This window comes from Penicillium waksmanii (genome assembly GCF_028829765.1).
Source record: "Penicillium waksmanii strain IBT 27052 chromosome Unknown utg000008l:1.0-5622682.0:1.0-5626561.0, whole genome shotgun sequence".
NCBI lineage: Eukaryota > Fungi > Ascomycota > Eurotiomycetes > Eurotiales > Aspergillaceae > Penicillium > Penicillium waksmanii.
The window spans coordinates 1,094,347-1,115,520 of record NW_026643254.1 but is presented as its reverse complement, the minus strand read 5'-3'; the positions used below and the strand labels follow the sequence as shown (position 1 = coordinate 1,115,520).

General features: G+C 46.4%; 7 protein-coding genes across 7 annotated transcripts; 2 read left to right on the top strand and 5 right to left on the bottom strand.

Moving 5' to 3' along the window:
- Positions 1-1,178: 1,178 nt before the first annotated feature.
- On the bottom strand, positions 1,179-1,886 carry N7481_008770 (uncharacterized protein; the record flags this gene model as incomplete). Its single annotated transcript, XM_057267989.1, has 3 exons — positions 1,179-1,550; positions 1,595-1,699; positions 1,788-1,886. 3 exons carry the CDS (start codon positions 1,884-1,886, stop codon positions 1,179-1,181), a joined length of 576 nt encoding a protein of 191 aa, XP_057118666.1.
- Positions 1,887-3,456: 1,570 nt separating this feature from the next.
- N7481_008769 (uncharacterized protein) lies at positions 3,457-4,906 on the bottom strand (the record flags this gene model as incomplete). The annotated part of the gene is made up of 2 exons (XM_057267988.1): positions 3,457-3,510; positions 3,575-4,906. The coding sequence occupies 2 exons, from the start codon at positions 4,904-4,906 to the stop codon at positions 3,457-3,459; spliced, it is 1,386 nt and encodes a 461-aa protein (XP_057118665.1).
- Positions 4,907-7,263: 2,357 nt separating this feature from the next.
- Positions 7,264-8,898, top strand: N7481_008768 (T6SS phospholipase effector Tle1-like catalytic domain-containing protein; the record flags this gene model as incomplete). Its single annotated transcript, XM_057267987.1, is given in 3 exon segments — positions 7,264-7,390; positions 7,537-7,643; positions 7,654-8,898. The coding sequence occupies 3 exon segments, from the start codon at positions 7,264-7,266 to the stop codon at positions 8,896-8,898; spliced, it is 1,479 nt and encodes a 492-aa protein (XP_057118664.1).
- A 1,562-nt stretch (positions 8,899-10,460) lies between these two features.
- On the bottom strand, positions 10,461-11,534 carry N7481_008767 (Gfo/Idh/MocA family protein; the record flags this gene model as incomplete). The annotated part of the gene is made up of 1 exon (XM_057267986.1): positions 10,461-11,534. One exon carries the CDS (start codon positions 11,532-11,534, stop codon positions 10,461-10,463), a length of 1,074 nt encoding a protein of 357 aa, XP_057118663.1.
- An 818-nt stretch (positions 11,535-12,352) lies between these two features.
- Positions 12,353-13,891, top strand: N7481_008766 (uncharacterized protein; the record flags this gene model as incomplete). The annotated part of the gene is made up of 2 exons (XM_057267985.1): positions 12,353-12,559; positions 12,629-13,891. 2 exons carry the CDS (start codon positions 12,353-12,355, stop codon positions 13,889-13,891), a joined length of 1,470 nt encoding a protein of 489 aa, XP_057118662.1.
- A 200-nt stretch (positions 13,892-14,091) lies between these two features.
- Positions 14,092-17,772, bottom strand: N7481_008765 (5'-methylthioadenosine/S-adenosylhomocysteine nucleosidase family protein; the record flags this gene model as incomplete). The annotated part of the gene is made up of 3 exons (XM_057267984.1): positions 14,092-14,288; positions 14,314-16,599; positions 16,662-17,772. 3 exons carry the CDS (start codon positions 17,770-17,772, stop codon positions 14,092-14,094), a joined length of 3,594 nt encoding a protein of 1,197 aa, XP_057118661.1.
- A 508-nt stretch (positions 17,773-18,280) lies between these two features.
- Positions 18,281-21,094, bottom strand: N7481_008764 (putative ubiquitin conjugating enzyme; the record flags this gene model as incomplete). Its single annotated transcript, XM_057267983.1, has 3 exons — positions 18,281-18,994; positions 19,050-20,875; positions 20,929-21,094. 3 exons carry the CDS (start codon positions 21,092-21,094, stop codon positions 18,281-18,283), a joined length of 2,706 nt encoding a protein of 901 aa, XP_057118660.1.
- Positions 21,095-21,174: the final 80 nt, after the last annotated feature.

Sequence of the window (21,174 nt, the reverse complement as noted above, 5' to 3'; positions counted from 1 at the left end):
GGAAGAAGGGTCTCGCCCAAATAGTTTCGAGTTCACTTCTTAACTCTTATATAAGTTTCCGCTGCCAGTGTTTGGTTAATAATTGAATTCATCGAATCCTTAATATGTTGTTATAGTATGTAAGAAAATAGTGGATGAGGGAAGAAAGAGAAGCTATCATCTATGCACGGAAGATACAGCATTGTTCGGATTGAATGATTCAGTTGTACTAGTTCCTTGGTCGTGTGTTGTTTTATGGTTCGACCGGCGGGCGTTTTCCGGGGTGTTTAGCCGCTGCTCACCTCAGTTCATCTTTCCTGGTTCTGTTCGGTGGACTCTTCTTTATGCTTTGCCTGTTCCGGCTCTTGATCTGCATATAGTTGTATGAGTAGTGCAAGCAATCGAAACCTGATAAGAGATGCGAGCACTTAATATTTGAAATAATTGTAACGCCACGACAGTGACAATTTTGAGCACATAATGGGAGGCTAATCCGAATCGGTAGGGTGACAAGGGTCCTAAAATTATAGAAAAGAGCAAAGGAAAAACAAAAAAAAATACTTACAACAGCTTTTGTATGTTGATGGTCACCTAGCGCCCACGGTTTCGTCCTAGGCGGCTCGCCGCCCCTTTCAGCGCCCATTAGTCTTTTACCTGAAGAGACGAAAATGGCATGCAAAAGTCGCATTTAGGAACTTCAAGATGGAAAATTCAACGTGGTGCTTAAGTGCACAGGAGTGATAAAATAAAGGTTCTTTCTTTTTCCTCACCTGCCATCTATCTAGTTATTTTCTATTTAATTTGTTGCCGTATTTAGTCATTTCTTCAGTAAGCTCCACTTTAAATATTAAAAGTGATTATTTTTAATCAATCTTGATGATATCTGTACGGGCTAGGTCCCGATCTATTGCCCAGGACTCGCATGGCCTGTGCGAAGTGATCCACTGTAACGAGCATCAACTAAGACGACTGCTATTGTAAATTATAAAACCTATCCAGTCAACTACTAATGTGGTATTGAACTAAGAGAATACAGCCAGTAGATATCGGATCTTCATTTTATTTAGATCCAGTCACCAGGATTTCCCTCGCAGTATTCAGGGGCAATTGACTATACTTTGGTTCCTCAACAAATTTCTGGTAATCCAAATTGGAAATTCAATAGAAATACTCGGCCGAACGACTCCCATCCTCCTCATCTATCCAAAGAACCTTCCGAAGATCTTCCACGCCCATGAACTCCGTGGCTCTCGCTGTGCACAAAACTCATTCCACTCCCAGATCCGAAGTTTACCCAATGGATCCCCCGAGGTATCTTCTTTCCACATATTTTGTGGGGGATACGGGGACAAATCGAAGACAAGCCTGTATGCGAAATTCGCCGCAGCCGAAGTGGACAATCCTAGTTTCTTATCTTCTCCTGTGATAAACTCGCCTTTCTCGATACGGATGGCAAATTTCCGGGAGGTGAAGGCATCGTCAGAGAGACGTAAGGAATTGACTGCAGCGTTGCCTTGTTTCTTGTCAACTACGACCGGTTTGTTCTTTTTGAACGGCGAAAAAAAAAGGGACTGTAGCGATTGGTCAGAGATATTTCTATCTCACATTGACACACTGGAGAGCTTCGTGTATCGATTTCGGAGTCGAGTATCTCGGGATTCTGGGCTTTCCAGTCGAACTCTGCGGCGATGAACATGCAAAACTCGCGGCGGGCAAAGAGCTGAATAATATCAGCGTGAATATTTATGATATCGTCTCGGCTCGAGCTGAGAGCCCTTTGCATGCTCTGCTGACATGAGTTAACTTACATTCCCCGTGCCGTTTGTCTTGAATTCGATCCAGGATTCGTCATTCGAGTCCCAGTACCAGAACTTGTCGCAAAGAAGCGACTTCAACGTCGATTTCATCTTGGAGATGGTGGAAGAAAAGCTCTATTCAGATCTTGCAAGTTTCAAGGAGTGGATATGAGGACTCCTTTGGATCCTGCCTATCCAGCATCTTGAGTGATCTAATACAAATCACCAGGCTGCCCGCAGGGGGCCAAAAGACAAGGGCCCAAAGGCAACTACTTTTGAACCCCTTATGACGTCATCCGTGACTGGAGAGCGCCAGGTTGTCTACCTGACGATAAACAAACCTGTGCAATACCTCACAGGAAATACAGCACTTGTAATAAAACTCGAACGGTCGAACAGGGCGGCAACAAAATCACAAAAATTGGAGATCAGGGCTCATGTATTGGGTATAACTAGACCTCGGGATGGACTACCCACTTCCGTATACCGGTCAAACAGGTCATGTGCTGATGTAACAAGGTAGTAAATACTCCAATAGAAAACGAAAAGGTTCCAAGGTTTGAAGTATCTTTAATTTAGAGATTAGGAATACTTTTACTATAGTATAGTTTATTTCAATGCTTCTTTTGTCTTATTCATGTTCTAGAACTTTTTGTACTTGCAAAACTATAATTTCTAACTTTGCTCTGGTAGCCTATGTTGATTAGTAAATATATTGCCCAGTATCTAAATAGTAGTATCCATGGATTAGTGGTAGTAGTGATAGGATTAGGTTTTTCTTTAGAGAAGTTAGCGTTGGTTACTTTATTATAAAAAAGTCTTTATCTGTTATATATTGATTAGTCTTAATAGCCTAAGATAATATCTTAGTTACCTATAGTACCTAATTTAATACTATATTCTTCAAGTTATAGAGTTTAGCTAGAGTAAGCTACTTATAGCAGATAGTATCCATGGATTAACTACTTATTTCTGTATATTCTAATACTTATAGGTAAAACTATATAATACAGCATATACCTTTCTCCTATCTAGCTTCTTTTATATTTCTTCTAGGGATATCTTCAGTCAAGGAGCTAGGTAAAAAAGAATTAGGAATAGCAGACTAGATTTATACCCTTAGGCTTTTATTTTATACTATTGTAAATTAGGAGAACGTAACGCATCATAGTAGGTATTCTCACCCCTCTCACCCTGTTCTTACCCGCTCTCACCCCGTTCTCACCTCTCTTGCCCTAGTCTCTAAAATTCTCACCCATATCACCCACACTCACCCTCACTCAGAAACTGACGCTATTTTAAGATCCAAGGCTCTTTGGCTATTGACCGCGTTTAGTATGTAGCTTAAGTACGGCTGAGCGGACGGGAAGCCCTGTTCTCCACACCCTGTGGTCGTGTGTACTAGGTATACTTGGCGAGGGAAATATAGAGCAAATGATCGTCAGACTAGTAGAGTTTTATTGGATCTCACCCCATCGACTCTTCAGTTGATGTTGCGCTAATGATTTCTCAATGACTCAGCTAGTAATGAGAGATTTCCAGTCGGGTTTGCATATCCTGAATATCATACAAAATGAGGCCCAAAACAGAATAGCAATGCTTATATTTACATTTGAAAAGTCTAATTATCTATACAAAGATCTCGAAAGAACCCACAAGCAAAACTCCCGACCAGAAACTATCAAGATGAGCAACTGAAAACACCTCCAACTTTGCCATCGCGATATTTGTTTCTCTATATTATTGATTAGTTTCTTATCTTTTGTTTTTGACGGAGGGATCGGGGAATGCAAACATACAATATCAATGACGCATGAGTAGATACCAGCGCCCAGAGTCACAAGTCCAATCAAGAATACGAAGACATTCAGGGCGCCCAGGGCAAGGTTCTTCGGTGTGAACATGCTTCCCTTTCGAATAAGAAGGAACCACATCATGGCTGGGAAGTAGAAAGTGAAGCCAGACAGGAAAAGCGAGCACATTAGCGAGAGTAGGTCGTCGAAAAATGGAATGACCTCCGCAATGATGAAAGAGATGATAATGGCAGCCACAAGCATGGCCAGCCAAGTGATCCAGCCCATAGTAGTGTTGATGAACCGGATATAGGAGTTCTTGAAAATGCGACCGTGAATCATGCGCCCAAAGACCACCGCGTTGATGGAGCCACTGATAAATATGACGGGGAGTGCGATGCCGAACACAACACGGCTGAGGGTAGGTCCCGCAGAGAGAAGGGCAGGGCTCTGGACATCTTGACCAACAAAGGCGTAGATCAGAGCACCTGTCATGGTGTAAACGACCATCTCAATAGCGCCCAGTGTGCAAACAGATTTCGTGAAGTCCGTGGGTGTGTGCATTTCATCCATAAAAGAGATCTGGCAGATGGTGATGGTGTAGGCGAAAATGATATTTGTGACCGAGATAAAAGTCTCTGCAAAGGTGATGCCTTCCTTCGGCCACGCTGACCAATTCACGTTTGACAATCCTGTGCTATTCGTGGCTTGAACTCCAGTACCAATGATGGTGACACCCACAGCAATTATAATCGAGGCGAAATCAACATAGCCCAGAATAGCCATTTCCGTAAAGCTGGGTGGGATGGCGAGAAGAAGAAGAATGACGGATGACACAACAGCAAAGACGATAGAGCAAATATTGGTGTCGATAATAGTGATGAGTGCAATCGAGCCAGTAAGACAATGCGATCCGATCAGGAAAAGCAACTGCAAGCTCAGCATGATAGTAATAAGCTCGTATCCAAATCGCCCACAGCCAAGTTTGGCGAAGAGCACCTGGCCCGCGTCGGCATAGTTGGTGATGTGAGGGTATTTGACCTTGACCTGGCCAACAACATAACTCGTGTAGATCGCGATGAGACCGATACCGACACAGCAGATGACACCAGCTACCATTCCCAAGGTGGCGAATGTGGAAGGAATAGACAGCGTGCCTAGCGCGATAGCTTCAGTAATGAGGACGACTGTGAGTCGCTTCCACCCTAAGCGACTAAACTTCTTAATTCCGTGCTCGTGTATTTGCAGCTCTCGAGCGTCCATATTGTCGGGCACAAAGCCATCGCTGACTTCAGCCGGGAAGTCCTCCTTGGCATCGCTGCCGCTAGAAACCCTCATTTTGGGCGAGTGTGAAGGTCAAAAAACGAACGCGAAAAGGAAGATAAGGGAAATAAAGTTGTCGAAAACCGCGCTGATCAATAATATTGAGGAGAAAGAAAGCTAGGAAATTTTTGGGTCATAAGAAGAACCTTCGAAAATGGAGCTTCTGCCAAAAAATTGCCTCCGATATAGGCGATGTTCGCCGAATTAGGACTAGTCGGATCCACTCTTGCCGTAATCGGAAGGTTAAGCGCCCCAGATTGGGTGACTAAGCAGCCACCTTCCCTCCTTGGGAGCCTCATCGCCTCTCGTTTTGATTTTTATCTTTTGATTATTTTAACTTTTTAACCTTGAAACTTTTTAGCTTTTCTAGAGAAAAATAGAAATGACTTTGGGAAGAAAAGATGAGATGATTCTCTAGGCACTGTATACGACTGAACAACGTCATCAGAAAAATCCCCTGAGAACTGGAGTTGTTTGACTCATGCCAAGGGGTGGCAACTTTTGGCCCACTTAGTGCTTGAGGGGTGTTGCAGAATACTCGTAACCCACAGGGCGGAAGGAAGTCTGAATCCGAGGTATACCGCGGAGTAGAACGGCTATTTACCTAGGGAAATCGGCGTGAGGTTACAAAGGACAGTAGCATTGATGTCATTTAATTAAGCATACTAGTGTGCAATCAAATCTGGGGTTCACCCCGGAGTACTCCGTCGTTTGTTTTTCAACATTGGCTTCCAGGGGAACCCTTCCAGTTATATGACTAGGATACAACTATAACGCCGAAAACAATTTATCTCGAATATACCATGAATAAACGAAATACACGCGCAACCGTTGTGCATTCGCCTCCTCCACACCGATTACACAGCATTTAGCGCGGCTATTTAGGCATGAAGTGTTGACATCGTCTATTGGGATGTTTCCGATGGGCTCGGAGCTTCAGGACAACTCCGGGACTCCACCACACATTACTCCACGCAATCATATCCCCATTTGTCTTCGGGTGGGCCAGTGCCTGAGTCATAAAAAGAAAGCATCACGTGGTCTATTAAAAACAAGCGCCGAGTACTTGTACGAAAGCTTGCACAAGTTGAGGATCCAACGATTTACCCGTGCCCACGGAAAAATCTCAAATTAGGACTCGGGCCCAAGCTTTGGCAATCTAAAATCAGTACGGTCGGCTACTATATTCATTTTTCATTCTTCGGAATCTCCCCACTTCGGCTCAAAGCCCAAGCTGGCAGTTTATTGAGTAACAATATAAGAAGTACATGTCAGAGGAATGCTTTTTGAGCTGGTAAATTCGTGGCTTATAAGCAGTAGAAGTGGACTCTCCTCTCTGTCTTGTTCTTCACAGCCTTTATCGAATCATGATTTTTTTTGCTTTTGAGCCACGTACATCAAGGTTTTGATATAGCCATCGTCCAACTTGAATCTAGAACAACCAAGATTTGTCCCTACCCTTGCGGCGACCTAGAATCAGAACATGCATACTAGAAGACAGACGCTTCAGGCGGCGAAAGAATACCGAGTCATTTGTAGATACTACTACTTCTCTAGTAGCCTCTAGGGATCCCGGTGAGTAAATCGCTTCTGCTATTGGTTTTGAGAGTCGATTCACCACTAGCCTTGGAGTATATCACATCGAGTTTTTATCTGTGCATGGTACATAATTATTGAATTCATGGATGTTCCAAATTCAAGTTGTGATATGCACTGGCGGTGAGAAGCAGCGAGATAAATTATTATTAGTGTTGCATGAGATCCATAGGAGCTACTAATTTATATATTTTGAACCGCCCAGGCGGGTGGCAGACAATTTAAATCCCTGAAGCCCTCTAGGAAATAATTCTTGTTGAAACATTGACCATCCTGACCGACGGTGTACTATAAGAAACTGTTCTGCATCCCGGAGACCCTAAAATTTTGGCCCCTGGCCATATATAGCAATATTCGCTGGGTAACTATTGAGATGGTGGCGGGCATCGCCTGCAGGAGGGGAAATCTGGGCGCGAACCGTGGGGCGGGAAGGAGTTAGTGCCAAGGGGTGAAGAAATCGCAATATCAGCCATGATCGCCCTTCGCTCCACCAACTACTGTCAGTAGGATATCACAAGTCGATTGAGTGGCCCCACAATGTGCCATTGCTTCCAAATGATGCTCGGCGATAGGTTGGATAGAGTCTTGGTGAAAGGTAGCTAGCCGGGAACTTGGTCTTCATTGTAAGCAGAGCTAACCCGAAACTGTCATGATAGGCAAAGCTGGAAACGAACCGTGACGGTCAGTGCATTCAAATAAAGCGATCGCTCATGCTGCGCCCGTCGGTCGCAAATCTTCAACCTCAACTCCTAGTCTTGCAGCTTCAGTGAAGAAAGATGTCGCAACCCAAACCGATTCAGATCGTCCTTTGTTTTGATGGAACGGGGAATACTTTTCGCGCTGATGGCACGGAGACCAACATTCTCAAGATCTGTCGGATGTTGCAAAGAACGGATGAGCAGTGTGAGTTTGCTGGATTTACTTCCTTTACGCGTGCGACTGAGACTAATCTAATGCTTTAACAGTGGTTTATTATCAGCGTATGATCTCAACCAGACCCTTAAACGCCTCCTATCACAGAAATAGTTTCGTGAGCTAACAAATCTCAGCGGGAATCGGAACTGAAATCACACCAGGTTCCCTGGCAGCAAAGACACTGAAGAAAAGTAGCCATCTAGGAAAGAGTAAGACAATCAGTCAGGCTCTAGGGGGAGTCGTTTGATCAGCACGTCTTGGGTGGCTATAGGTTTTTGATGCGACACTACCGGGGAGATGGAAATATCTTTATTTTTGGCTTCTCTCGCGGAGCTTACACCGCTCGATTTCTCGCAGAGATGCTCGACTACGCTGGACTATTGGGCCCGGATAACGAGGAAATGGTCCCCTTCATATGGGACGCTTTTTCGCAATGGAAATTGACCCGATACGAGGGAACAGAGAAAAGGAAACAAGCGACAGACTTCCTGAACAATTGTCGGGAGACCTTATGTCGTCCGGTGACTAGGGTGAATTTTTTGGGTCTATTTGACACCGTCAATAGCATTGCTGATTTCGAAATCAACAATGACACGATGCCGACCGCCCGTGTGATCAGACACGCGGTAAGTATTGACGAACGCAGGGTCAAGTTTCAACCAGTCTTGCTGGATTCAGGCGTGAAGACAGGAAAGACAGTAGGTAGCCGAAGTACCACATACAAAGAGCGGCTGGATCCTGTGAAAACAGAGCCCCTAGTTGTACCTGGTGTCCCACTATCCGTGGATGATTCCGAGAGCGAAAATGGCGATATCAACGAAAAGAGCCCGGCTATCCGCGGGTCAAAACAGAAAGCCGACGACGGCAGTCAGGATCTGCAAGAGCTTTGGTTCCCAGGTGGACATGCAGACATCGGCGGTGGATTTCAACGCGAAGCAGATGAGAAGTTCCAGCTCAGCCACGCCCCATTGGTTTGGATGGTCCAGGAGGCCCAGCGCGCAGGTATTGAATTCGACCAGGAAAAGTTGTACAAATACAAATGTCTGGAGCACTGGGAACAAGACCCTTCAGCAAGCACTCACTTCAATGAAGCGCTTCGACAGTCGAGCACGGAAGGCCTACTCCATGATCGGATCGGGTTTGGCGAAGGGGTCTCACCTATTTCGGTTCTGGCGTGGCGGTTGATGGAATATCTCCCCATTCGTCGGTCTGACATGCAACCTGATGGGTCGTGGAAACTGGTTTGCTGGCCGCTACATCGTGGTCAGGCCCGAGATATTCCATCTTACGCTCTGATTCACGGATCGGCTGTTCATCGCTTGCAATCAAACCCTGAGTACCGACCGGCAAATATGATTATCGGCGGTGGTGGCAGAGGCCTAAAGGAGGTTAGTGCTGAGTATGGTATTGGCCAGTGGGAGGTCATTGGTTATGAAGGAGATCCAACTCGTGAAACGTATATTCGGAAAGGATGCAGAGATCCTAGTCACCACTAAGTGAAGATGGTGGGAACTTTCAAGTTCGAGAAGCTGGACTTTAGCATATAGTAGGACTGGAAATGTTAACCCGATAAATTTATTGTCTCATACCTAATTCAAGTTATCAATTCGTTACAGCACTTCCGGATATAGGCATTGCCATAATAGCACTGTAAATTTCGGGAATCATCACTGGGGAGCAGAGAAAACGAGAGATAGAGGAACAGAGGTCATGACTAACGAGGAATTGATGATGGATTGCTCATGCGCGCTTCTTTGTCCTCATTGTGATAGACAATGGCTTTATTCAACTATCCCAAGACCTGTGGCTCAATTGTATCTCTTTGTCCATTCATCTTATTTGCTGAGATCTATCATTTGCCAAAAATCAAACTGAGGTCCTTCAATATAAGAGATGTTCTCACCCCTCCAAACCATCAGCATAACCTCAGTGTGTGGACTAGAGTGCGTTAACCATCCTTATCGATTGTATCCAAACTATCACAATTCATTTTTGAAAGGTACACTGATATGAAGAGTCATCTCTGAGCTCGGAACCAGTAGTTAACTATTCACAGCATGTGGAAGAAATTCGATCCTCCTTCCGAGCAATGGTCGCGCAAAAGCCCGAAGCATACCGGATGGGAGGAATATGTTGAAGCAGGAACCAATATTCATCGTTGGATTGAGGATCCAAGAGTCCAAGGGTGTTTCGTTCTTCGAATTTCCCTAAAGTTTACTGATCTTTCTCAACAAGGTTGGTCAATTCGACAGTTTGCGGCATCTTTCCCATCAGCATGTGTCCATGATGCAATCACCCTTGGAATACCGTATACCGGACCAGTATCAGGGAAATCAGATTGCTCGTGTATTGGAATTAAAATGGAATTTCAGATGACGTATCATGATCATCCTAGCCACCGTTTGGAGGGAACAATTGCCAGGAGTGTCATTTTTATTACACTCATGGAACGAGTTCTCGGAGCCCCGCGTCCCTGGATCTCAGAGCTTATCAAGGTTGCTTATGAGAATGAGTTACCTCTTGACACACTTCGTCATATCTTTTTCAATACCGTTATTAATGAAGACACCAAGCATATGATCAAGAATCTTCTTTACACAGATGAGCGAGGGCTTTCCTGGCCCGATGATGAACGGCGAATATGGGAGTATTCGACCCCGGAGTACCAGGCGATACTTGGGACGCGGATTGGCAAAGTCGTGGGGTATTTTGTTTTGGGGGCATTTACAAGGGGTACTCGACGTATTTCTCGAATTGTATCATGGGCGGGGGTGTTGGAAACTATTACCCTGCGATTTGAACTTGAAGAATGCTAATTTTCGACAGATGCCAGCATCAATCAATGGCATATGATCTGAGTTAACGTACTAGTAGTATAGTCCACCAATACTTAGTCAGTAAACTCCATACATCATAAATATACAAATGCTATTCAATGGACTAATTTAGATCGCAACCCTTCAGAAACAGCGACAGAACGTAGGTTTTGACATAGGCTTTTACGTAGGTTAACAGAGCTGAGTGCGAAATGATGATTGTTATAGAACCGATTATAGGATCAAGGAAGATCAACTGCGCGATTGGAACGCATCGAGGCATCTGCGGCAAGTACAATACTCAGCGATCGAACCGCGTCCTGCATATGCTGAGATAAATCTCGATCTTCGAGAATCGAATCGAGCAAAAACTGCTGTTCACGGGCGCAAAGCTCATTATGACCCGGTTCGTCCTCCGTCGAGAGGATATCATCACGCGGAAGCCCATCAACCACAGTGCTAACACGTATCTTCGACGTCTTCGTGTGGCTATCTACATCAGCCGAGCCACCGGCGGCTGCCACGCCCATCTCGTCCATGACGATAGAGACGGACCCCTTCGGACCGATCACGTCTTTGACAAAATACGCGGTCTCGGACATCATCGGACCCCAGCCAGCTTCATACCAGCCGACTGAGCCATCAGCGAAAAGAACCTGCAAATGTCCATAATTGACCTGATCGCCTGCCGGGATCTCATCACTGAGAGCAAGACCCATACCACGAACCTGTACCGGTTTACTATCGGTGATTTGAAGCATGACGTCCAAGTAATGCACTCCGCAATCAACGACAGGGTTCTTCGCATCTTGAAGAAGTCGTTTATGGATATTCCATGCCTCGCCAGTTGATCGCTGATTCAAATTCATTCGCATCACAAAAGGCGGACCGAGCTGTCTGGCCTGGCTAATAAATTCCACCCAACTGGGATGGTGTCGAAGAATATACCCGATCACTAACTTCCGATTTGTGCGGCGTGCTGTGTTCACGACTTCCTCCGCTTCAGCGACCGTTGCAGCTAACGGTTTCTCCACGAAGACGTGGGCGCCGGCTTCCATCGCGTCCACAGCGTAGTTAGCATGTGTTGCCGTGTGCGTGTTAATCGATACTACATTTGGCTTGAGGCAGAGTGCCTCCTGTATATCGCGAAGCGTTTTATAAATCTTTAGCTCTTCCGGAAGGTGTTTGATGGGACTTCGATTAACAAGAGCGACAATCTCGAAGCCAGGATTGTGGTGGTAGGCCAACGCGTGGCTGATGCCCATCTGGCCGACGCCGATGACTGCCACTGTCAGTGGTCGGCGGGTCTGCTCCATTTCAAATTTGGGCTCTTGGTGTTTAACAAATGTTTGTTGCTGTCCAAGGAGAGTTTGAAGATGCAATGTTTGGGGATTCCCCGCATGATGCAACCCCCCTTGCCTCAAGAGGGCTAGTTCTGCGAGCCATTCAGCCCCCAATGTGCCCCGCCTATATCAATAATAATATTTGTAGGTTAAATCTTGCTGTGGGGACTTCAATTGCATCCCAGATGGCGTTTAGTTGCGCATTATTTGGCAATCAGAAGTAAAAGTTTGTGCGAGGTGTCTGAAATTTGAGTCGGTCGCATATCCCAAAACTTGGTCCATGAGACGAGATACGAAACTTGACTAGGTAAGCCCTTTGTCTCATGTTAGAGGACCATTTTCATCGGTCGCTGTTGCTAGAGACCTCACAAAAAGAGAAAATCCTTGTAGACTAGAGTGAAGGAAGAGATTAGGATCGCTATTTAGCGGGATCAGCGACGAAAATGACGATGGCCACTCAACGGCTCGAAACAAAAAAGGAAAGAGTGGGTACGCCGCCATTCATAGACTTTCTGAACAATGACGACCCGCGGTCCAATAGCCCCTGGATCACAGAGTGACTCGTCGAAACTCCAAAATACGTCGATCTCTCCCCTTCCGACGCGGCCTCGGGGGGCGATCTTCAAGGGTCCTGCTGTGAGACCGAGACCCGCCATTGCTCTCAAATCAGGAACCGGCTCAATAATGGCTCCTCTGACTTCGATCTTCGCCCTTGGCGGTCTGCTTCAAAACTGCCACCGGTCCCAACTTTGAGCAGTTGTGATGTTAACCATGAACACTTTCTTGTCATCATGATGGATGTTGAAGTGCACCCCGACGAACTCACTCATGATGTATACCCCTTGCATTCCTTGGACGACAGCAAGGTTAATCATTGTTTCGTCAACTGGATGATGCGGTTTAACGATGTCCTCGATGCTGAGAAGTTGAATGAGGCTTTATCGAAGCTGTTACGGATGGGCGACTGGAAGAAACTAGGCGGGCGTTTACGATTCAAGGTATGAGGGCGAGCTGAAAGACTTTTTTCATTTTTTCATAATGGAGCCTGAATGACTGACATTGAGCAGGATAATGGGAAACTGGAGATTCATGTCCCAAGATCCGAAGGACTGGAACACAGAACAGTCTTCTTCACTCATAATTCTCACGACACTAGGTTGGAGGATCATCCGATCGGCAGGCAATTTCCCAAAGAGACTGAAGGTCCTTCTGTGCAGACTATCACCACAGATACGCGACCATTTATCGCTCGGCCAAATTTCCCAACTTTCGACAATATGATACGTCAAAACGAGCCCATTGTGTCCCTGCATGTGACAACCTTCGCAGATGCGACAACAGTTGCGCTCACATGGCCCCACCTTCTTATGGATGCAATGGGGGGACACGCCTTACTGACCGGATGGTCTTCGGTTTTGGCTGGTCGCGAAGATGAAGTTCCTGACGTCCTTGGTGCGCGAGAAGATATTTGTCGACACCCGATCATTACTAGTGCGGATGACTCTCTGGAAGAGTTGAAAGTCGAGGGGAAGCGTCTCCAAGGCCCAGGCGTTATGATGTTCATGCTTCGCTTCATGTGGGATAAATTATGGAGTTCTAACCGAGAACGACGCGTGATATTTTTGCCAAAGGATACTTTCTCCAGATTGAAGGAACAGGCATATCGGGAGATCACCGAGATTACCTTTCACGAGGAAAAACCCCCATTTGTTAGCGACAGCGACATACTCACAGCCTGGGTAGCGAAGGCATTTACGGCGTCCGAGCCTAATAATCGACCGGTGACCATTTTGAATTTAATGAATGCGCGATATAGAATTCCGCTTCTTGCCCAATCAGCCGGCGTCTTCATTCAGAACATGGTCCTGGGAACATACACATTTTTGTCTGGGAAAGCGGGCTCCGAAACTGTCGGTTCTATCGCTCTACAGCATCGAGAACATCTCACGGAGCAAGCAACAGAGAATCAGGGGTTGACTCTACTGCGTGAAATATTCCATGAAAAGGATGCAGGGAGGGAACCAAAACTTTTATTTGGAGAATCGAATATGGTACCGATCATCTTCAACAACGTCCTGAAAGCCAAATTAATCAAAATCGTCGACTTTTCGCCAGCCATTGTAAGGGGAGGTGATGCTGGTGAGAAACGGCAAAATCCTCCAGGGACGATGGTCAACTACTACAACGAGGCAATCGGGCCGGGATATGTTGGCTTCAATATTTTCAATATGCTTGGTCAGGATTTTGCTGGGAATTATTGGCTCATGGGGACTTTGTTGCCTCGAGCCTGGGTACAAATAGAAGAAGCCCTGAGAAATTTGAAGCGATAGTCCGAGCTTGGCCTGCAGGGTTGTTCTATTCGACCTCAACTAGGTGGCGGATGTTGCATATACGGACCTCCAGACTCAGAACAGCCGGACTGGCTCCATTTGTGGCGTTTCCTACATTTTTATATTGTTGTTTTCGGGTAATACAGGCTTTAGCGAAGCGTGATTTTTTTTCAAATAAGCGAAATGGAATCAGCTCAATCCTAATATTTACCACTTCTGCCCCGTGCGAGTTCAATCAGGTCATTCATTTCTGGTTCGAAGTGGATCCGAAAGGTCTCAAGGAGATCGGCGACAGCATAACTGGGTTGTGAAAACCGAGTAATGGCCTGGTCAACTGTTGGCAAGTCCTTTGGCCAACGGTAGTTCTTTTCATTTCCAATCGCAAAGGACCCATAGCCTTGCAGAAACCCGTCACCCAAGACCCAGGAGCACGGGAGATATAGTGCTGCCCCCCCTATCAATCATCATCCTAAGCGACGCAAGATATGACGACTTGTTGATGGCCGAAGTATTAAATCCTCTGTTCAACCAGTCTGCTGTTGAGGAGAGAAAGAGGGCCCAGACAGAAACGCCCTGATAGAGACCATTGGGGTCCGCCCCAAAAATGAGAACCCGGTGGATAAGGTCGACGTTTGGGACTGAGTACCCAATATTCACGAATGCTTCTGATGTGAATCTTGGCCGGAGAATATAATCTAAGATCGGTCGGCCGTTCTTCCTTTGGACTTGGTTTGCAGTGAGATATTCTGTACAGTATCCCCGTAAGTTGAAGTCGATTGCCAGTGTGAGAAAATTGCTCTTTTCCTCATGCCAACTACGCAGCGAGGGACCAATGTACCAACCCGGGCCCATAGAATATGTTTCATGACCGCATTGGCATGCAAATGCCTCAATAGCGGGCTGGAGCATACACGCAGCTCTGATGGATGGTGCTGCATCTATAAATTTGGGAATCGAAAGGGCACTCATAATATAGCTTGCGAGCCCTAGGGATATACTGCGGCCGCATCCAGCTTTCTGTAGCGCTAGAAACTGTGATATTCTGGCATTGACGATCAACATCCTCGCATCGTATTCGCCTCCAGTTTGTTGGTGGAGTAGGCCCTCAATGTGTGGAGAAACGAGAAAGTCCCGGGAACATCGATGCAAAAAGTCGACTGTTGGCATGAAGACTTGAAGTAAGTTGGGACAATCAAAAACCTCTGGGTATATTGACGGCTCAAACTTCAGGTCTTGATAGAGCGAAGCATTTTCTAATTCCTCTGTTGTAAATTCGTGGCCAGAAATGTCAAAGAAGCTGCAAGGGTTGTAGGTGCATTCAAGCAGGCCCATACATCTGCTGTTGAGTCGCCTAATCGTTGAGTCGAGTCGAAACCTAAGTCCCTCACGGTCGTTCATGGATAATTTGGGGTAGTTGAATGAATCCGCTATTGCAAAATCAGGGCTTGATTCGTCAGTGAATGACAAGTCAAGTAAGCGGAGTGGATGCAGCGTGGCAAAGTGATCTTCTTCATGCAGTGCAACTTGGAGCATGACAGAGGCCTCTCGCATGTGCTGAGAGTCAATTGAGGAAAACAAGGTTTTGAAATATTCATTCAAATCGGCAGGTATTTCATTCAACTTCCGGTGTAAAGTTTGAATGCCATCTCCATCACGAATTCCTTTCAGTAAATCACGAACCACAAGCCGTACCCATAAAAATACCCCTTCAGCCTTGTCCCCAACCGCGAGAATAAGGGCTTCTGCAATTTTTTTATCACAAGAAAGTAGCTGGTGGAATCGTAGATTATTGAGAAATTTTGCCCTCACATATAGGCGAATGTCTTCGCGCGTGAGATCCTCCAGTCGTATCCTAGGGATTCCGTTGAGGCTGTCTTGGAATATATTCCAAGGCCTGCTAGATAAGAACACCTTCACATTTCCTGTAAAAGCCAGTCTTCTAAATGTTTCAATCAGCTCTTGACGGATCTCATCCGTGCATTCAAATTCGTCAAGCCCATCAACAAACAACAAGACTTTGATGAAAAGCTTCTGTAGAGCCGAAATGCAGTTTTGAAGGCAGGAAATTAATTCCAATTTGTTCCAATCAGCTAGCGCAATTGAAGGAATCTTGGCAGTACTCCATCTGGTATCATCAATTACCTCTCTTATCAGATCTGGCTTCTGTTTGAGAATCTGCAACAATAATGAACGCAGAAGACCTTCCAAGGACTTCTGTAGTATTTCCCCAGGGCTCCAAGAAAAATAAGAGGCACGAAGAACGGAGCAGCCCTGAGCCCATGGGAGCATGTGTTCTTGCAAATTGAGCCTCTCGGCCAGAAACCTCATTAGAGTAGATTTCCCGGATCCAGGTTTACCGGATATCCAGTAAATATTTCTTGTTTCAGTATTTGAAGACAACCATGTGGCCAGGTCATCCCACCTCTGTACCCCTTTCTGCTGCGATTCCAGAACCCACTCGTACGTTTGGTCATGGGCTGATTCAATCTGTTGTGCACGGTCTTGCATCCGAGGGAACCGGAGACTAGCTAAAACTCGTTGCTGAGCGGATATGTCACCCGGCCCCCTTTCAGAAAAATCTCCATGGTCCTTGATGGCACTACCTTCAAATAGATATTTCGATCTCGAATGATGGGAACCGTAGACATGCCGAAAACTAGCTTCTGTAGAGCGGGAAAAAAGCTCCCAATGTACCAAATGGGGGCTACCTGCAGCCAACCGAGCCATTCACAATCAGTCAAATAATAAGAAACTATCTCAGGGCGCTTACCGTTGGGAACTGTTGGCTGCTGCAGCCCTTGTGGCCTCACGTATTGTTGCAAGACCTCTTTTGCAACCGCGGCAGCAACAGCAGCCGCATAGTCTTGCCAGGTCTTGCTTTTATGGCTATCCGCATAGTCACACACGCCTTTAATGACAAGACAATTGAATTTATCCCAAACACCGACCCCCTCCATCTCAAAAGCAATAATGCCCTCCAACAGCGCATGCTGATCTCTATGCCGTGCCGACCTTACAACGGCGTTCCCAGTACCAATGGACCCGATGTGTATTTCAAGATCCTGAATACTGTTACCCGATTTCACGACCTCATGCAACCGATGTCGAGCGACTAGTTGTCTCTCATCGCACAGAATGTCACTGCATGATGATGCGAGAGCGGATTGACAGACAGCATCCGCAGTACCACTGCACCCCAAGCAGTGGTCATGATGTTTGTGTATGTACTCTGAAGCGAAAAGCATGTCATGGCTCGCGCCCGGATAATCTATATTTAGCCGTTGCAGCAAATGTCTCAGATGCCATATGGATCCGCGCCGGAGTGTTTCGAGGATCATTGGAATCTTCCAGCGCTGCAGAAGCCCAAGTATTTCTTCATTAGGTCGACCGTGGACGTCAAGTAGTGAATCCTTGCGCCGGAAGCTGTCGTGGTATTGCCTCCCGTAGTCCAGCTCAACAACTGCCTCACTGATGATGACGTCTCCGAGTAATATCTCAGAATTGTCTTTCTTGAATGGAACTGCACCACAGATACCAACCAGCAAGGCAAGCTGTATGGAGCTGAAACTCATTTTGAGGGATCGCGAAGCGCTCGATGCTGCCACTGGGCCCATATTAGGTAATGTTACAATGACCACGCAGTGCGAGCCCATTCTTCCAAAATCATATGAGTTATCATCTCCGGCAATTTTCCCGTAGTAATGGCGGCAATCATGCCATATCTGATCCATGGCACACAGAACAGCATTGGTTTCGCGGGGTAGGGCGCATATTATTGCTATTTCGAATCCATCGCGGCCCAATGGACGGTATTGAGAGTTGTCCAGGGGAGTGAGCGAAGGCTCTGAGAATTTATCCCGCAAAGCCAAGGAGCCGGACATCTGGCAAGAAGAATTGAATGGGCAGCTTAGCACTTTTCAAGCCATCAGATCCCGCCTCAGGCTCATGACAGACACGGTTTGTTGTAAGAGGCGGGGTAAAAAAACAAAAAAACAAAACCGATATTGGCTTGTGGAGTTGTGCACATGACCCCGCTATGAATGAACTGTTATCCTGATGCGATATTAGCACTATGTCTTTTCTGGTCGTTTCTATGACCTTGGAGATAGAATTATTTGTGTTCCTCTATAAAACACGACTCGATTTCCAATCTTCTATTCTATTGATAAAGCGGGGCAATCGTACCAGACCATTTTGTGAAGCAGTTTCAATGTGGGCCGAGGAACGCCTATCAGAGTCCCTTCGACATGATGGTGCGGCCCGTCGAGAAGATGCTCTTCGTATGGAAGTCCCCAGGTGGTGGATATATATGAACTTGAATGACTAGATGTCTAGGCGTGAGTCAGGAGCGGAGGGAGGCAATATGTATTATTATCTCAGATAATATATCTACGGAAGAAGTAAGCCTCCATCTTCTGAGTCGAGTGAGTTCCAGATAGCATCCAGCTGCCCAGCGGAGTACTTTCGCGCCTTCTTTGACACCCTGTCCGTCATTTCCCCCTCTTCATCTGCATGATTGGCATCCATTATTGCAGAAAGGAGGGAATCCGATGACAAAATAACACCAGGGTTACTGGGGATACTTTGAGGAGCCTCTTCACGGCTTTGTATTTTGGCTTTGGTTTGATTGGGTCCGTCATCGTCATCGTCTGTCAAGTCAGTGATACCTGTCTTCGACACTGGCCGTTTTGTCTTCGGTCCTTTTGGCGGAGACACACCGAACGGGGTGACTGGTTGTGAAGGGGAAACTTTTCCACCGACAAGAAGATATCTCGGCTGAATCCAGTCTATAAATTGCACAACATAGTGTGGCATTTTACAGACAAATTTATCCGGGCAGTTCACGATCTCGTTGAGAGAGATAACGTACTGCATGTCCAGCACGCTGTGTGGCCAATTCCTACCCCCCGTACCTCTTGTAGAAAAAGCCAACGATGTCGCAAAGTTTTCCGAAAGGTAAACCCCATTCCCACTGGCACGACCATGTGCGATTTTTCGAAAATGAAGGCCCTCTCTCAGGATACCGTGCCAGTTATAAAGGGGGGCTTCCGTGCCATGCGGAAATCGTCGAGGGCTGGATGTTTCTTGCGTGAGTTTGTACGGCTTTCAAGAAGCGTTGCTCCCTATCAGGAGCCCCCTGTATGAAGCGAAATCGAACATGTTTAGTCATCTGTTCGTGGCGATGTGCCGATTTTCCGGTTTCATGCACAATGTAGGATCGGTTCGAGGCAATGATCCAACGAAGTAAGTCGAAGGCTGCTGGGCTAACTTTGCCCTCCAAGCATGAGCGAAGACCTCGAGTGCTGGATTCGCCGAGGAGATTTGCTATTTGATTGATGCTTGGCAAAGTATCCAATAAGAGCTTGATGGCACCTCGTTTGTCTTGAGGCGACAATACCTCAAAGGCTTGATCGTAACAAGTGAATTTGACAGGATGTTTTCTAACATGAGAATAGGGAGGCACCCAACTCTGCGTCGCTATAGGGGGTGGGGAGGTGATTTGATTAATAATTTTCACTGGATCGGATAGAATAACCTCGCCTGCCTTCCGAGGTATTCGCTTAACCTGGCAATGCCAGGTGACTGTGGGCTTGACAGGCTCTGCGTCGCGTATCATGATCCAATCACCTGAGTCAATCTTTTCCACGCCCGAGCCGGAAAGAATCATGGTCACTGGATCTAAAAGAGCCCGGCTTGTGAAATCGGGATTTTGAATCTCCCCATTCTGATCAAAACCATAGCTATTCTTAAGCGGGACCTTCAGACGCAGCCCATCTGGGAATGATTCAAGATGACCGGATATTGCGCTCGCATATGCGAGAGACACTAGGAGGTCAACTACCATCGGCTTTGACCGAACCTCACACTCAATGCTGGCTCCCAACCCTAGCTCCAAGTATTGGAAAAGGCATAGTCCACGCGAACAGACGTAGGGTTTCAGGGATTCGAAACCATCACCAGTCTTGCAATGGCAGACCAGACAAAATTCTGGACACCTCACAAAGTGGCGGAGGGTGTATTGCATGGCAAGAAGTGGCAATGACATAAATTCCACTTTCATTCCAGCATCTGCAAAATGATCAGACTCCATGAGATGAGGAACAGGAGTAAGCCATTCATCTGCAGCCCAATATTTTTCTTCCGGCCCAGTAGCATCGATTGTCTTGCCTTGCATTTCATGACAGAAAAGCTCCGCACCTGTCCATGAGAGGTTGAAGTCCCTTCGAAGTTTGGCAATGGCAAGAAACCGTTCATTTAGGACGTGATGCAGAGAATATGAAATAAATAAATCTCTGAGCCCTGGTTGCCTGTCTAGGTCGGAAGAGAGATCCTTTTCATTTCGCGGCATCTTATCACACTTGAAAATATCCTTGGCAACATGCGGAGAGGTGAAACTATACTCACAAAGACCCACTCGCATCTCAATACCAGAGAGGGAAATCTCGTGAGTCTGGAGGATTTCCTGCAGGGATTGGTATGATCTGGGATACCGGATGAGAAGAATAAGAGTTTCCGAGCGGTCAATACCCCAGACCTGCAGCGCATCGTTGGATATATCCAACTGGGCGATTTGACAGGACACTGAAATGATCGATTTGCCCATTGTATCCTCAATATATCCGACTTGAAACCCTTCTGCACTGGCGGTCCGTAGATCATGATTGCGAATCTCATGAAGAAGTGAGGCGGATTGTGGACATGATACCCATTCGTACCCATCATCAAAGTTAAAGCTGTCATCAAATTCATTCAACCCTTCGGAGTCGGGTGTGTCTTCCTCGGAAGTCGCATCAACCCCATGGCTTGTGGATTGAGAGGCGGGAGACAACAGGCTATCGATAGTCATCAAAGCATCGTGGATGCTGAGGCGCGAGAAGCGATGTGGGTCCTGGCATTTTTGGATGAGGCTGGTGACTTGATCTGTGGTCTCATGACTGGAGATACTGGCGAGAAAGCTATGGCTGTCGGGGTAATCGTGGGCATCTGGTCGATATTAATCATAGCAGTTTATTGATGCAGAAATTCACCCGACCCACCGCTAACCACAAGTAGAAATTCAATTTCGGACTTTTCATCTCCGGGTAAATTCAATATGAAGGAAATAGAGTAATCCAAATCTCCAGATTTCACGTCCCTCAAATGAGCATACCGGCCTGGTTGGGAAGCTTCTTGGCGATGAGCGCGAAACTCACTGGCCGGCATGGCGAGAACGGAAGAGACGATCCGAAGGTTGTGGAGGTGTCTGGTAAATGTTTTTGAGCTTCGGGTGAGGTGCAAAGTAT